Genomic DNA, 17,209 nt, shown 5'->3' with positions numbered 1-17,209 from the left:
ATTTGCAGTGGCCAGTGACAGTTTCTAAGTCGCTCGTCTGCCAGCAGCACACAGCCAAAGTTCAGAGAGGGTGAGAGGAAAGCAAATCTTTTTGTTTTCATGACAACATGTATTTTAACCTATCTAGATCTGTTTTATCATTAAACTTAAAAGCCCCCTTGTTTTCAAGCTCCTAAAAGTGTCAGGAAGTACTCCTACACCTTTGCACTGCCTTCAAAGCCTGGCACGTTGTCCCTGCTGAATCTAGGCAGCTATCTAAATCAGTAATGGGAATTCCACCGATGCTGTCTGCTTCTCAGAGACAAAAGCAAGAGATCATCCCAGCTCTGCAGGGCTGATGAGCTGACGCAAGCATGACCCCATGCCATCTCCACCTCTGGGAAGTCAGGCAGGTTGATGCTCTGCTGATAAACATATCTGCAGCTGAGTTGCTGTCTGCAGCGTGGCTTCCATAATTACTAACTCTAGTTCAAAGACTTTTATGCAAAGGAACAATGGGGACCAAAACAGTGTTGCAGTGTCTTATGTACCACAGTGATTTGCTGTGATGGAAAGGCTTGCCCTGTCAGACAAGCCTGCTTTTTGTGTCCCTGTCCTCTTCATAGCCCAGAGGTAATTCCTACCTAAGGAGGCTATTGTCCATCTTTCAAGATGGATCTTTAAGAAGATGAAAACAAGTTTTCTCAAAAAGGAAAATGCCAGCTAAATTGTCCTGAGTGAGTGTGCATGAGACACTTGTGTTTTTGCCTCCTTTTCCTGCCTTTCCTTGCTGAAAGACTCATGGCCTTTCTGCTCTCAGCAGAATGTAGAAAACTCTGGGCCATGACCCACCAGTCATGGCCAGGCTCTGGCACCTCAGAGTGTTCACCATGCTGCCCTTGCTGAAGCCTGGCAGTCAATGATCTATATTATGACTGGGCATCCCCCCTACAGCCAGAGCCATATCTATTTTGCAGAGAAATGGTTTGCTTAAATCAGTCATACTCTATTCAGTCAGCACTGATGAGACAGGGTTCACCCTGGCTGTGGTGGCCTGGAGAGGCTGTAAAACTTTTTGAATTATATTATCCCTTAATGACTGCTACGTATTTGCTGAGATGTGGTTTATTTTCAGTCAATTGCTTCCTTTCCCAATTCAAACCCAGAATAGAAGCCCAGTGTATCTGCACCCTGAAGGCAGAGCTATAGGCTGCACCTTCAAATGATAACTAAATAACAGAAATCTACCCTGGCTGGTGGACTGCTGGGAGGGGAAGAGGAGAAAGAGAGAAGCAGTTGCATCTAGGCTCAGAGCTGCAAGGGTTAGAGGTGTGGCTCACTTCTCATCAGGACGATGGGAATCCTGGAGATGTCCAAGTTAGAAGTGGTCATTGTGGTTGGGTAGCTCCAGGGTTCATCCATACTGACGGCTGAGAAAGGATCTGTGGTCTATCAGCCCTGTCTGCATTACATCAGATGCTCACCAAAACAGCACTGCTTCATCTCAAAATTCATTGGAAAAGCTCATCTAAAAAAAAAAAGAAACTTCCTGGCCAGAAGCAGCCTGTAGCCTTATTCCCACTTCCACCAGATAAGGTGAAAAGACAGGGGTGTGAAATTTATTGAATGGGTAGTAGCTGGGGATAACTCCTTGCTTAGAGAATTTCCCAAGTGCAGAATGAGCAAAGGTGCTGAGGTCTCAGGGCAAAAGAGATGTCTGGAAGAAACTCACAGAGGGAAGTGATCTTGCAGTGAGTCACCCTCAGCTCAGGTCTGATATCCCTGCCTAAAGATGCAGAGGTAATTGTCTCTGATTAATGCTGGCAGATCTCTGTGAACTCCAGTGAGGATATGAAAGGACTGACATGTCTCTGAGATGGGGGTAAGATAGAGTACAGCCAAGTGTGGGAAGAAAATTAAGCTGAGATGTAGTTTTTAATTACCAATAAAGCCATGCTCTAGGATAGAGGGTTGAGAGCCAGACTTGTTCCCTTCCTATTGTTATGCTCCTTCAAACACAGAGAGGAGGCTGGGAAAGAGCAGCTAATGCTCACTGTGGAGTCATATTTGTAACACTGGAATGCTCACTGCTGGCCCCTCTTCCCTACTGTAATTATTGAGACCACAGCTGTGGCCAAAGAATTCCAGTGGGTGCCAGTAAAATATTGAAGGGCAGCATGAGTGAGCTCAGCACTTAACAGAAGCAAGCTGTCCCTTCACCAGCTGATCACAGGGACGAAGCACGAGGAAGGCTGGGCTCCAGACTGTGCTGTTCTGTGCTCAGAACATTCCATGTTTTCCAGAATGCAGTTTCAGGTTTCCTTCACCACCTCTGAAGGTTGTAGATGTTTGCTCTAAATGAATTCTGCGTTTCTTCCTAGATTACCTGAACCCAGGAGCTAGAGCTGTGATCACAGTGTTTGGTTTCCCAGATCTACTAAATTCATGAAAGACAGTTATAGATGGACAGTGCCTGGACACATCTCAGGGCTTCTGTCCCATTTTGAAGAACGTGAAGAGAAATGCTGTGATGTTCCTGGCAATAATACTTCATGTGCTGGCACCCCATGAAGACCAGTTAATAAACCTGTTATCACATACCACAGTGGAGAGGAATATCCCTTTTTCAACTGGAAAAGAGAAAGTTGTTTGTCCAAAGCCAAACAGGGGAATGATGTTAAAGCCTGAGTTAGTACTTCCAAATTTCTGATGACTAAAAGTGGATTTAGATTTTCCCTCTCTCCAGCAGTTACAGTGAATTTATCATCTGAAAAGAGATGTGTGGAGACAGGGAATTGACCCATAGTAAGGAAGGGCGGGAGCTCTGTTCCCCTGCTCTTACAGGTAATCAATGCAGCTAACTAGATGTTTTGGGTTGCTCCTCCCAGGGTATAGGTGTATTTTATTGGTTAGCACATAATCCTTGTACTTCAGGCTTAGCATCTTTTGACAGGAGTTCTATGCATTTAAGATTTTTCAGTTATACAATAATAGCTTGTTATTCTACAGATCTATTTGTCTTACAGAAAACAAAATCCCAACAGAAGGTATCACAGCATAATACATCCCCACTTCCCCTCCCTTCAGATTACACTGCTGCCCAGATAATATTCCAGGATGGATGACATCTTTCACCTGCTCTATCTTATTAAAACCCCTTATCACAGGACATGAATATTTATCGGTGCTATATATAGCACTGTGCATGTTAGTACCCACGGCTGGGAGCACAGCTCGGGCACCCACACTGGGATGTGGACGTTTGGGCATTTGTAGGGCCTTATTCTCTATGGTCACCCAGGGTCTTGCTGGTGGTGGCCCCAGTGCTGTGGGAGGACTCTACAGCTCTGCTCTCCTGGCAGGGATTGCACAGGGTTTCAAAGCCTCACTCCAGTGTGGTTATTAAAGGCTTTTGTTTATCTTGTGAAATCTGCTCAGTGAATGCTGACAGTGGCTGAAGTGCTGGGAGAGTTTCCCTGGCTCTTCCTCTCACTGTCTCTCACGGGTCTATTCCCATGAAAACGATCTCAGGTGTGTGGTGCGTCATCATCCTACCCCGGGCGCTTTCTGCCTTACTGGCAGAGAAGATGAATTCGCACTTTCTGAAGCTCTGCCCATGCCCTAGTGCTCCTCCTGCCTCCCAGCCCGCTGCAGGGACCCGGGGCTCCCAGTGGGAGAACAGCCCATGCTCGGCAATACTGCCTCAAGCTCATCTGTGCTGCTCGAGCAGCATTTTCCCAGCCTCTCTCTCCTGTCTCACCCCGCAGAGAGCCAGCCTTTGCCAGGAGAGCCGAGTCCTCTCACGACAGGCCCTGCTGCAGCATATGCCACTACATAGAGAAGCAACGCAGGCTCCAGGGCTGGGGGTCTCAACATGGCAAAGCCCACACAGCAACAACACCACGGCCGTAGTCCTCAGCCCATGACTTCCTTCTGCCCAGCCTGGCTCTGCTCACGGCTGAGGAGCAGATCTGTCATGCCAGTGGCCACATGACCTGCAGGACAACCACTCGAGGGACATGGTGCAAGAAAGAGATTCAGCAGCCCCGCTTGCCACAGCAAGCTGAGATGTCCCAGCATGGCCCTGGCCTTGCAGGATGCCTCCTGCCACCAGCTGCTGGCTGCAGGGGTGGCGGGCATACAGCCTTAGCCTGGCTCCTCCGTGCAGCACTACTCTCCACACCACAGGCCTGCGGGAGGTTGCAGCAGAGCCTGGCTCACTTTCTGAGAAAACAAGGAAAGAGAGATTTACCTTAAACCCTGGGAAGCCCATGTATTTTCATTGTATTTTAATTTAAAGCGATTGTCTGCCCCGCCCAAGATTATCTCATGGGAAAGAAAAGCCTGGCTCAGTGACTCGTGGTGAAACTTGTCCCTCAGCCAGATTTCCCACACCTGATGTTCCTCTGCAGCAGCAGAAACCGGTGTATTTCAGCTCACAACACTGCCCCAGGGGCAGCGCTGGAGGTGAGGGGATGGAGGGGGAGGATGGGACCCACATCTCCTTCTGCTCTCCCAGAACAAGTCAGGCAAGTTTGGGTGCTGAGCGGCTGGGTCTCAGAGCTGGAAAGGGCACGGTGTCACCCTGGGAATGGGCATCACGTGGTACCGCAGCCGAGGGAACCTGTCTCAGGGATACGTTGAAACATACCCTACTCTCTTGTGCAATAGGTCTTTGCAAGTACAATGCTGTATTTATATGATGGGAACAGAGAGCCCAGGGCTGGACTCAGCAGATGCATGAGTAAGCAGCTTCCAGGAGGCCCAGGTGCTGGCTGGGCCAGCACTGTGATTCCTCCTCAGGGAGCAGATGCATGCAGAGAACTGGGGCTTAAGCAGCATTTCCCAGCACAGGGGGGTCAGCTTTGGAGATGTCTGATAAAAGATTAGTGGTTTCTTTGTGTATAAGCACTGTCACCTGGATGCACCAAAGCGTGATTTAGCTTGGCTCTGAGAAAGGCAACAATGCAAAGGAGAGACAAGATCTGAAAGCAGCCCAAGCATGCCAAAGACAGGTGGAAAAAGCCAAATCGTCCCCTGCTTCCAAACTGGAAATGATCACTTCAAGTGTAATTTGATGAATTTGATGAAAAAGCTAGTTAGCACCTGAGGTACTTTTAAAAAGGTAGTAAGGCTGTTAACTGTCATACCCCTTTCAGGAAAGGGGGAGGGTGCCATGCTCTTGTGACTGCATTTCGGCAGGGTCCTGGGCCCTGAATGCCCCCACAGCCAGGCTCATGTCAGCTCCTGGACAGAAATCAACCTATCCTTTCATAGTAAGTAGGGTGTAACCTAGAGGGCTTCAAGTTCTCCCGAAGGAACCTTTGAGACTTGCTCTTCTGGCTCTGGGAAGGAGGCTGTGTTGAGTCAGATGAAACTTGGTATTATTCTGGGGATTAATTCCTTGTTTAGTGGAATCTCGGGAAAGCGATGCCAGCTGGGAACTTGGCACAGCTGAGCCCATTTAGGGTGTGCTACATACAGAGAAAGGCAACAAAAGGACCCAATCTTCCTCACATCCCTTCTATCACTAGTACCAGAGTTCTGTTTGAGCTTTATGTAGAATTACATGATGATGACTGTCTGCCTGCACTGAAGGACTTCTGGTGTTGCCTACACCAGTAGGAACCCTCTCATGAGTTACTCGGCTGGATGCAGGAGCCTGCTGATCAGGATCCAAGTCAGAAACTGAAGAAAGAAGGATACTAGAGCCTCTACATGTGCTATTTTTGGTGCTTGACACTGGTCACTGTGCAAACCAGGTTGAATTAAAGGTCTCTTCTTGTCTCAAGTAAGTGACACTTGTATGGAATCACGCTTGCCTAGCAATGGGCTTGGCTAGCTTTATCCAGACTGGTGGGATGGTTTGTATTAGCAACGGTCTCCTGGGAACCATGCTGCACTCTTAGCATCATCTTAAAATACAGGTTGGTCAAGCAGTGACAAAGAAACAAGCCTGAACTGTACTAGAGTCTCCTTGTCCCAGGAAAGCCACCTGAGGCTCCATTTAATGAGGGAGCTTCACCACCACCCCTCCCAGGAGCTCGGCTGAGTTCCCAGGTTTCAGCGAGTTTTAGTGTGCTTATTGTGCACATGACAGGATATGGCTCAGTGGAATGACTCAGTCCATGAGAAGTTAATTCACACTTTCCTGCTCTTTTCATTCACAGGTCTTTCTGGGAGCTTGAATGCTGGGAAGCTGCAAAGCTGACTCCACTTATCAGCAGTAATTCCCTTCCAGTTTCTGCATCTTGTGTGCTTGTTACCTGTACTCCACCATGTTTTTTTTCTCATTTGAGCCCCAAATGTGGACAGATAAAGTGGCACTCCTTAGTCCTGTGAACTTCTAGGATAGAACCTTGATGTTGTAGAGACAAACATTTCAGTACTTCGTTAAGCACTTGGTACTGCTTAACTACCAAGTTTAAGTGAGTTCAGTGGCAAAATCACCCACTAATGTAATGACAGAGCAGCACACTGTTATTAGGGCTCCAAATGCAAGTCCTGTTTGGGTTTGTCTCAAAAGTGACTTGGGAGCACTGAGGCCCTCCAGGCCAGTCCCTGGCTGGTGGCTTAAGGAAGGGCACCAATAGCTGTGCAAACCTATTACTTGCCCCTTCAGCAGCCTCCATCCTGAGAAGATGCTGAGGGGGAGGATCATTAACTGAGGCCCCAGGAGGATCTTGAAGGCTTTCAGTGGTTTTTTATTTTATTTTATTTTTTTATTTTGTTGTTTCTGTTTTGTTTTTTGAGGTGGGAGATTTTTACCTTTGTTAAGTCCCTAATCTTGGGGGGAGACATGAGGCAATTCCCCTCTTACCCTACTGTCAGTAAAATGGAATACTTCCTCCACTATCTGTAATCCAATATCATTTTGCACTGACAAAATGATGAATGCAAACTGCAGACACTTAAAAAAAATTTATTTGAACAAATATTTGACACAATCACAGAGGAAGAAAGCAGTTCTCAGTAGTTTCTTTTCCAGAATGAAAGAATCCCTCTTTATACTAAGCTACTGCAGGGCAACATTTACTCTCCCCAGCATGGGGCAAGGTTGCTGTTCTTTGTACCTGTGGATTTGCTCCATACAAGGACAGAGCACAGGTCATATCTGAATCCTTGCTTTCACAGGTTAAAGAAATACATAAAGACCCAACAGACAAACTGAAGTCATGATACAGCAAAGATGCCTGTACAGGTAAGAGGTGCATACACGGATATATGGTGACCGAGAGCTTTGTTCAGTAAATGGTATCCTGTCTAGGGATGTGTAGGATACCTCCCTTCTAGCTACTGCCTTTGTGTTCTCCATCTCTGTGGATCTCTCACTGGACCTGGACGGTGTTTTGGCTGGGGGAATCCTGTCAACCAACTCACAACTCATTTTGTCACAGCGGACTGCTGAGGTCTCTAAGCCCTACTAATAAACGAGTGGCTGCAAGAAGACTTGCCCATCTCATTCAGGCCACTGATAACAGTAGCCTGTTGTCACATCCTGGGGACTACATGAGCTGTCCCACAAAAAGAGATGTTTGCAGGCATTTGTTTTGATCTAGAGCTACACTGGATTATTTCTGTACAAGCCCACTGGCCCAATTATGCATTGTTTCCCATACATCCCCATACATCGTGTTATATCAGAGCATTCCCAAAGTGATGGATCATGTCCAGACACAGAGAACCCCAACTACTGAAAGCATTGCTTGACAGATCTGTCACGCTCTGCTACACAAGTCACAACTAAATATCTCCATGAGAGAAGTTTTAGAAGTTAATACAAGTTCTGCAATAAAGTGTGAGTAGACTCACTGGTAAATGAATCCCCTGAGAAACAGGGGAGTAGGCAATGAAGCAAACATAGCAAATGTCTGTTTCTGACAAATACTTCATGAGCTTCCTTTGCTTTTGGTTTCAGCAGATCAAGCTGCAATCCTTGAGAAAGGAGGGCGTAACAGAAAGAAGCCCTGAGCCCTCCTCTCCTGCCCAGCAACCTCAGGAAGGACAGCCTGAGGTAAATTCCATTCTCCTGCCTAGGTTTGAAACAGAGGATTTTACTGGCCAAGAGGAACTCTCTCTCTACTGATACCTCCTTTTGATTCAGAATTTAAAGTATGGACAACATTACTCTGAAATTGAGATCACTAGTCCTAGAGGGCTCACTGATTAAGTAGAATCACAACTTTCTTTTAATGCTGTTCCTTCTTTCCTTCTCAATTTTCCTTTCTTTCATCTCTTTTTCCCTTTTATTCTCTTCCTTTTCTACCTTCTCTTTTTCTTTTGTAACATACACAGGCTCTCCATCCACATTTCACCTCTTGGCAGCATTACAAACCTTTCACCGACACAGTTTGTTCTCTGCTAGGCAGACAGAGCCACCCATGGCTGCACTTCACCTGTTCTTTCACTCCAATCACTACACACACACAGGCCTTTCATAGCAGGCCCCCAAGTTCACGACTGCCTCTTTAGATGGGGCTACAGCACTGGCACTCAGTGGAGTCCAGAGTTCTTTTCAGAGAACATTTTGCTTAAGGAATCACTTCAGCTCTCAATGCATGTTCTCTTCAGCTGGCTAATGGCTTTTATTTAGGAAAAAACCTTCTCAAGGGCACTGTGAATACAGGGCCTTTAAGAAAGCGTGCTGCTTTTTTCCCCCAGTCAAGTGGCATCTACCTATTTGGGCAAGCAGAATCAGAGGAAAAACCCAAGTCTTGCTTTACAGTCTCAGCAGCATGTGTTTTACCATGCTGCAGTTACCCGTAACTGCCCCTGCCCTCCTCACTCTCTGTCAGGACTCTGGAAGCATGTTAGTTTCAGACAGAAAAAAATGGCCATTTTGATCAATGTAAGGAACCTTCCTGTTCTGCAGTACTAAGTTTTGGCGTTTTAATGGCTCCCATTAGTCTGGAACACTACAGGTGTGTCCAGCAGGTACTTAGAGCTGCCTGGACCATTCCACATCCTGGCACAACAGTTCATGTTTCCCAGGCATCAGATGCTGTAACCCAGCAAGAGCCAGGTTTCCAAGCCCAGCAGCTTATCATACCCTCCTCACTGGGGCCACAGGAGCAGTCACTCCAAGAAGGCACGGAGTAATACTGGCATCACGTGTTTCTTCTATCTCCCCTTCTCAGAGCAACTTCAGACAAAGCAGAAGAACTTTTTCCAGCGGCACTTGGAGAGAGTTTTGATGCCTTTGGCTGTCATCTTCTTTTCCTGACGTGCTTTGTGCTCAACACCGCTGACAATGGCCATGTCAAACACTTCTTTGAGGTTCTTTTGGGTCAGTGCTGAGCACTCCAGGTAGGCTTCAGCCCGGATTTTGTCTGCTAGACCTTCTGCCTGAGGCCGGGGCACGGGCTTCACATGGTAACGATCCAGGCTGATGAGGACATTGACATCATCCCGCAAGTCTGCCTGTGTCCCCACTAGCAGCACTGGAGCCCGAGGGTTGTGAGTTCGTATCTCAGGGATCCATTTCTCTGTAATGTTTTGGAAGGAGCTTGGGTTTACCACACTGAAGCAGACAAGGAAGACATCGGTGTCTGGGTAACAAAGTGAGCGCAAACAGTCAAAATCCTCCTGTAGAGAATGGAGAGGAAAAAAGGTCTTCACTGGGCTGAACTCTAAGAGTATGATGCTGCAGTGACATTTTCACACGTTAACTAGGACATTCACCAGTCTGTACCCTCCATACCAGTGAATGGCTGACACTGCACTAGTGAATTTCCTTCCTTTCCACTTAAATACTGCCTTCCACAAGAAACATGCAAATGGACCCTGTCCCACAGGATCAGAGCTGAGCATTCCTTTGATAAGAGCTTACCTGGCCAGCAGTGTCCCACAGCTGGATCCGGACTGGAGCTCCATCCACCAGGACCTGCACTGTAGCAGAAAGAGAATAAAAATGAGGCTATGGAAGTTTTCCAGCATACACACATACATTCTTTTCCCTTGGAGCACTCTGTTTTATATCTTGCTAGAGAGACCCCTGAAGTCACTTCAGTCTGTCCTCACTATCAAGCATCCTCACAGACCTCACTGAAACAGCTGAAGTTTGCACTGGAAACAACATGGTACATGCTATAGATGTTCTGATTTGGTTCTCCCTCGTGTGCTTTGGACTGCTTTCCAGTATTTTCAAAGAAATAATTCCATATTACTGAAGAACTGCTTTCTTACAAAGATGAAGAGCCCTTGGACAAGCAGTGACCTGAAAACAATCGGTTGTTCTTCCGCTCTCCTAGAAAATGAGTATGGATAAACACAAACAACTTCAGCAACTTGCTCCCAGCTTTTTGGCTCTGGGAAGAAGCCCATATCAGTCTTCATTAAATGAACTACTGGAGATTTCCCCCATCTATTAAAAAACATATCTATTTCCAGGAGTGTCCCAGATAAGATAAAGCAAATACCCAAACCCAACTTGGAAATAAAGGCACTATTAAGGAAGCAGTGACGAGTGAAATCCCCTTCAGAGGCTATCCACACGCTGAAAAACTGCTGAGTTACAACTGTGAGGTCCGCTCCCATTTCACTCCCTAATCACAGTAAGCCTTCATGTGGTATCAGCTGACTCAGACTGAGGGCTGGCAGGACCTCTAATGGAAATCTGGAATGAAACTGTTAGATGTTGAAGCACACAGACACCGCAGAGTCTGGCTAGGAACTGAGGAAAAGGAGAGAAAGATGCCAGAGGAACTAGCAATCACTTTGAAGTCTTCACAATGCAGATGGGGCTGTGCTCTGCTGAATGGAGGCAGACATCCTGTGCTAAGGTGACAATGGCTAGCACTTCACACTAGCTAGCTAAACTGCTTCTCTGGGCCCAAGAGATTTTATTGGAGAGAAGTAGGATCAGTCTTCTTTTTTTTTCCAAGGTAATCAGCCTGGTGACAAAAGTGACAGAAACAACTGGCCTGGAGAGCCCAATAGAAACTCTAGGAGAAGAGCTCTCCTCTCTGGGAGAAGTCTGGGGAGAAGGAGGGAGGAACAGATAACGCGTGAAATGAAACCGGGTGGGAGACAGCAAGTGAAGGAAAAATGAAGGGGTGTATATGTACACCACAGTGCCACTCCTCACTGCATAGCTGAAAGTCATAGCTTCCTTGTGACTGGGAATCTGTTGGATCGTTACCATATCTTTGCCCCAGAGGAGGAAGAGAAACCTGTTCTTGATCAAAGAACCTGCTAGATGCTGACTTGATCTTCAAGGCACTGGGCATTTGCCTTTCTAGTATCTGGTTTCTTCTGCCTCCTAAGTGTGCTGAGAGAATGAATTAGCATCTCTGAAGGGTTTTACAGCCTTCAGAAAGAAAAGGCACCGTGTATATTACCTGCTGCTCCAGTGCTTGCACAAGGAATTTTTGTACCTGCTGCAAGCTCAGCTACTCCAGCAGCTCCGTGACAAGCCTCTACCTACCGCCCGCACCAGGTCCACACCCCGGAGATCACGGCACAACAGCAAAGGGGCCTGCAGAACAGGATAGCCTGGTGGGGAAAGGTCAGCGGGTATGTGCTGCACTCAGCACTGCTGTGCATGGCAGTGCACCCAGCAGCAGGCAGTGCCCAGGTAGTGGAGCTGGGTCCTGGTCTTGGTGCTATTCCCTCCCTGATAATGGAGCACTTTCTCCTATCTCATTACCTTTAGCTCCCACTGGCTTTAATATCCATTGGCCACAATTTGGGTTAGAATGTAAACTATGTTGCTCAACGCCACTGGAAGTTTCAGATGCAGGTATTCCCCAAGATGGGGGAACTGGGCTGAAATTTCTGATCTGGGCCCTGGACTGTGCTTTGTGAATCCAGAGAGGGACTTTTTTCAAGTTTATCCAAGTTAACAGTGGAAAGGAAGTTCCTCTATTCTCACACCTTTAGCTCCCCTCAGTAAGATGAAACCAAACTTAGGAGACTCATTTTTAATGATGTTTTGGGTTTATATCAGCTGCAAATGCTATCCACCTCTGGAAGTCAGGCTTGGCACATTCAGATTGCAGCTAACCCTCTGCCCAGCCCTTCTCAAACTACTTGCTGTTAGGAGGGAAGTCTCAGAACCCACACTCACCTATACCTTTCTGGATCATTTTCCTACAAACTCGTCCTTTCAGAAAACACGAAGGTTCCTGACTGTGGTAACTTCAAACCTCCCTTAGCCCAAGCTGAACGTATGGGCTTGAGAAGAGCAGAGAGAGCAGAAACCTTTCCATGGAGGACTTGAGGGATCCTTGCAACTGTTCCCAAGGGGCTGCAGGACCCCGAACAGCGACAGCATGATTGCTCATTGAGGGTCAAACAGACAGTTCTCAGTCCAAGAGTGAGCAACTGGGAGGACAGTCAGACAAAGAAAATGATCCCTGTGAAAGCCCATGAGACTATGACACACCACAAGTCCAGTTCCTGGTCTGACTTGTGTCCTTTTGTAATCTACCTATCTGTACCATCACATACTGCCATGTTTCTTCAGATCTGATGAAGACCAGCAATCTTTCCAAGGGCTTTTTATTTTTCTGGGCTTTATATGAGAAGTTGGAGCCCAAAAAAGGAGGGGTGGATAACAAGCACAAAGATGGCATTTACAAAAGCGGGAAAACTAATGAGAGCTCATCAGCTGACAGAGAAGGGTTTTTCAGCAGGCTTATAAAGCTGTTCAATTTTTTGGCAACCTCTGCTTCAGGCTCTCTTTAACGATCATGAAGGGAAAAGAGTGGTTTCGCTGAATATCAGTTGAAGACAGCAAACCTGCAGTTCAATGCTGTGATATCTCTGAAGGCCACAAACCAACCAACCACGAAATCCCCTTCTCCTTACCCATACAGCCACCCCAACAGGACACGTGGCTGGGCACCTACCTGAGAAGGTGTCGAGAGCAGTGGGCTGGTACTCATCGGGGTACCCATTGGTGGTGTAGCTGACGACCAGGCTGGTCTTGCCCACGGCCCCATCGCCCACCAGCACGCACTTGATGCCCAGCTCGGGGCCGCTGCCCCGGGGCGGGCTGTGTCTGCGCAGGGCCGGCGTGTAGTCCAGCAGCTCCTGGGGGGGCATGGCTGCAGCGGGGACTCAGCGTGGGCTGCGGCGCGGCGGGGCTGCTGCCATGCCCGGCCGGGAACGCTGCTCCCGAGCGAGTCCACCCTTCGCGACCCGCCTCAAACCACTCCTCATGACTACACCTGCCGCCCGCAGCCCAAAACCGGCCCCTATTTCCCTAAGCCCGCCCCGGCCCGCCCCGCTCCGCCTCTCCGGGCCGGGCCGGCCGCCCCGTGCCGCGGCCGGCGCTTCCCAGGCGGGTGGGGATGGAGCTGCGGTGCTGGTGGTCAGCACGGAGACGGGCAGCGGAAGGGAATGGCACAAACGCGTAGTCACGGAGAGAAGCGGCCGCACCCCAGAGCAACGTACATCGCCGTGTTACACCACCAAGCAACAGAAAGCACTGCGGGGGGAGTGCTAGTGCATGCGCTACTTGTGTTGCAACATCACTCTGAACGTGGACTTGTCTCTTCCTGGAGAAGCAAAAGTCAGGCTGGCGATGAATGCCGCCATGTCGTTACACGAAGGGAGAGCTGCCTGCACCAGGCAAGGAGCCACAGGCAAGCAGCTCCCTAGCTTGTGTCTCACTGCACTGTGCACCCACACTGAGCAGCTACCCAGGTATTCCATCTATCTTAATGCTAAGCTTGAGAAGGGGTCCTTAAGCTAGGCACAGTCTAAAATGCTTTTTCCCATGGTTGGCAGAAGGTCACTAGCTCAGCAGATCCTCCAGTTGAAGAGTCCTGGCTGATGCCACCCTCCAGATGTGCACTTTTTGCAGACAGTTCACAACTCTCTGGAACAGCACTGAGCAGGAAGCTTTCTCTGCAGTTTCCTTCAGCAGTTTCTTCCATGTCCCTCTTATGCATTTTTACATGCACAGCCTTGAATTTCTATAGCTACAGCAACAGGAGTGGTACTGCAATTGAGGCTGCTGCTAAAATGTGTGCCCAAGCCGTGTTGCAGTGAGCGGTTGCTCATTCCAGTAGCTGGATTGCAGGAGAGCCTCTCCCAGTGCCAAGCTCTTCGGTGTCAGTTCAGTGGGCAGCAGCAGTACATCCCCAGCAGCCTCAGAAGGCAGAGGGCCAGGCTGTACTCCCTGCATAACACTTGGATGGGGCTGGCAGGAGGACATACAGCCCTGCAGCCAGGGCAGGCAGCACAGCACGCGAAGGTCATGCAGTGCATGTGTCAAGCACGGGTGACATTCTGTGAACTATGGCATTTCCATTCAATCAGAAGAAATGAATGTAAATGAGGGATTATGCAGCAAGTTATTCACTGCAAGTGAGTGCCAGCAGTAGCACAGGAGCGAGATGAAAAGATGTCAGCAGCTTCAGATTCTTACTTGTTTTTCACATGGGAATAGACATCTGCTGGGAGGACGCACATATCGCCTTGCTCCACTGATTGAATCCCTTTTTCTCTTGCTCACTTCCTAAAAGATCTTGCTTCTGTGACTGTGTGTTTAATTATTTGCTGTTTCTGACAGCGGTTGGTTGACATGCACTTAACTTGTGGATGAGCTTAAGCGATTTTTAATCTATATTTAAACTAAGTGATTAAGTAAGCAAACAGAGCAGCTCCCACGGGTTCCTTTCTCAGGACTTGCCTTGCACCTGACGTCTAACAGAAGACGCAGGTTTAGTTTCACAACACAGCAAGGAATCAGGCAGTAGGAGTAACATATTTCGGTTCTGCAAGATTTTGGTACAATTCGGTTTTTGCAGTGCAAGTCTGTCCCATTTCTAGAGCTGCTGGAGGGCCAGCAATAGTGTTGGGCTGTGCATACAAAGCAGTACACCATCAGTTTTTGGCTCAGAGAAACATGTACAGTCTCCAAGACAATGTTTGGCCTCTCTCCCAGGAATTATAATTAGTACCAATTATGATGGTATTCCTCATGATGGGAATACCCATCTATGGGAACGAGGCGTAGAAGATCAAATGTTTATAGGCAAACCAAGTACAGACTTCAGATACTGTTGTTATTCAGTCTCTGTTCAGCTGGGCTGCACTACCACTTGTAGCTTCTGCTTAACTCAAACAAAAAAGCAATGGGAACTCCATTAGAGTACAAAGTGATTCACAGTGGAAATTCAACTTATATAGGCAGAGTGTGGTTGTCACTGCTGAGCAAAGTTTATACAGCTCCACAAAGTCCTATTATTAAAAAACAAAACAAAACACAACAGAATTATTTGGAGAAAGATGCTTCTCCACCCATTTTTGTTAATTCAGAGAATCATAGAAACATTAAAGTTGGAAAAGACCTCTAAGATCACTAAGTCCAATTGTCAACCTGTCTCCACTAACTATGTCCCTCAGTGCCACATCTATGTGTTTCTGGAACACCTCCAAAGACGGTGACACCACCGCCTCCCTGGGCAGCCTGTTCCAATGCCTCACCGCTCCTTGTGAGAAGTTCTTCCTAATAACCAACCTGAACCTCCTCTGTCACAACTTAAGAGCGTTACCCCTCATCCTGTGAAATAACAGACACCTTGCTCACTGGAGCTGTGTCAGGAAATGTCTCACTATGGACTGAGCTAAAAAACCTTAACTGAGCCAGTTTGGATGAAGAGGGGAATAGGAAACAAGGGCTCATCTCTCATGGTGGGGGCAAACTATAGGACAGCACAAACTATTCCATGCAATTTCCCCTCTGAAGTGCAGGGTTACCATCCTGAGAATTCCATGGTCTCAACTTTCACTGGGGAGCAGTGAGCCTCAGAAGTCATGGTATTCTGCCTCCCTTGTTGGTCTCATTTGTAACTTCACAATTATGTGTGGCCACAGAATGGCACAGACAGGGAGCTGCTATCAGAGCCCTTTGCACACCCTGCTCAGATTGTCTCAGAACAATCACCACATGCTGTGGGAGATGGCAGACCTCTGTTTTAAAAACAGCAGGGCTTCCTCCTTACTGAGAGAGAGAAATTTGCGTTGGTCAGTCTTGGCATGGCCACTGGGTGCTGAGCAAACCCGCAGCTTTACCTGCATTTGTACAACTAGGCTGCATATATCAGCACACTCCCTTTGCAAACGGTGCACTTGGATCACATTTCTGAATCCTTTCACAGTACTGTGTGTGCAGAGAAGCATGAAACAATAGGGAAGGGGAGGTGATGAAAATGGGGACACAATGGCAGCATGCAGCAGGGCAAGGCGGGTGCGGATCTGGATTAGGAGAGGGGCTAGATGGGAGTGCAGGTGCCACAGCAAACAAGATCACGGGATGCCATGGGAAATGCTGAAGAAGTCGAACATAGCAGCTGCCAGCAATCTGCTTTCATAAGCCTGAGCAGGGAGACAGCTAATGCTGAGTCACAGGGCATTTTGTCATGCACCTGAGTTACATCCTCCTGGGAAAAGGCAAATGCAATTACTATTTAAAAGCAGTGACAGACAGAAAGGTAGAGAAGGGAGCCTGTGTCTGGTTTTCCCTTCCATGCACCTTGTCTAGTCACCACAACCTGCAGGAAGTGATGTCAAACACGTTTTCCATATCATTTTCTTACAGCCTTGCAGTGGCATAAATAGCCACAAAGCACAAGCTGGGAGCACACAGGGCTTCTGTTATTCACAGAAAAATTACCACATCTGAAGTAAAAGGAAGAAAGGTCGTAATATTTGCTTTCCCATACAGATTTCTCAACTGATAGAAACTCCTTAGTTTCTGAGTCCACAGCAATAAAAATACTTTGCAATTTTACAGCACTTAATGAGCATTTCTGGTGTGCATCAGAGATGTGTGATTTTGAAATGACTTTTAATAATAAAAAAATATATGTGGAGAAACAATGTGAGAACGCAGCTCCCTCTGCCCTGGCCTCTGAGTGTCTTTCATCCTTTTTGAAATTAAAAGCAATGCCATGGGGGATGCAGGGATGTTCTGGCTCATCTGTTCACTGCCATGCTAGCTAAATGTGAGGGCAGACAGATACACTAATGGTATTATACTAGATTTTAAGATTACTGAATAATAAATTAAAACAAAATGGCAATGCCACTAGGTTCAAAAGTATTAAGTGTTCCAAGGAAAGATTAAGCATCTGTATCTGTACTCAGCCCTTTATCTAAGACAAATAATCTTCTACGTGACTTGTGCTGAAAGTAGTCCTGCCTCTGTGATGTTCTGTAAATAATTAAGAAGTATGCTGCCATCTGCTGGAGAAAGCGCATCTGTTATTACGTGAAC

At 47.5% G+C, this 17,209-nt stretch overlaps 1 protein-coding gene across 1 annotated transcript; it reads right to left on the bottom strand.

Annotated features, from left to right (window-relative positions):
- Positions 1–7,556: 7,556 nt before the first annotated feature.
- On the bottom strand, positions 7,557–13,116 carry RHOV (ras homolog family member V). Its single transcript, XM_065754863.1, has 3 exons — positions 12,831–13,116; positions 9,809–9,867; positions 7,557–9,564 (listed from the first exon to the last, which is right to left on the bottom strand). The coding sequence occupies exons 1-3, from the start codon at positions 13,024–13,026 to the stop codon at positions 9,124–9,126; spliced, it is 696 nt and encodes a 231-aa protein (XP_065610935.1). The 5' UTR covers positions 13,027–13,116; the 3' UTR covers positions 7,557–9,123.
- Positions 13,117–17,209: the final 4,093 nt, after the last annotated feature.

This window comes from Cyrtonyx montezumae, unplaced genomic scaffold (genome assembly GCF_038088225.1).
Source record: "Cyrtonyx montezumae isolate F1298 unplaced genomic scaffold, pur_monq_1.0 scaffold_10, whole genome shotgun sequence".
In the NCBI taxonomy this organism is placed as follows: domain Eukaryota; kingdom Metazoa; phylum Chordata; class Aves; order Galliformes; family Odontophoridae; genus Cyrtonyx; species Cyrtonyx montezumae.
The sequence above is the reverse complement of the archived record's forward strand: the minus strand, read 5'-3'. Positions and strand labels throughout refer to the sequence as shown.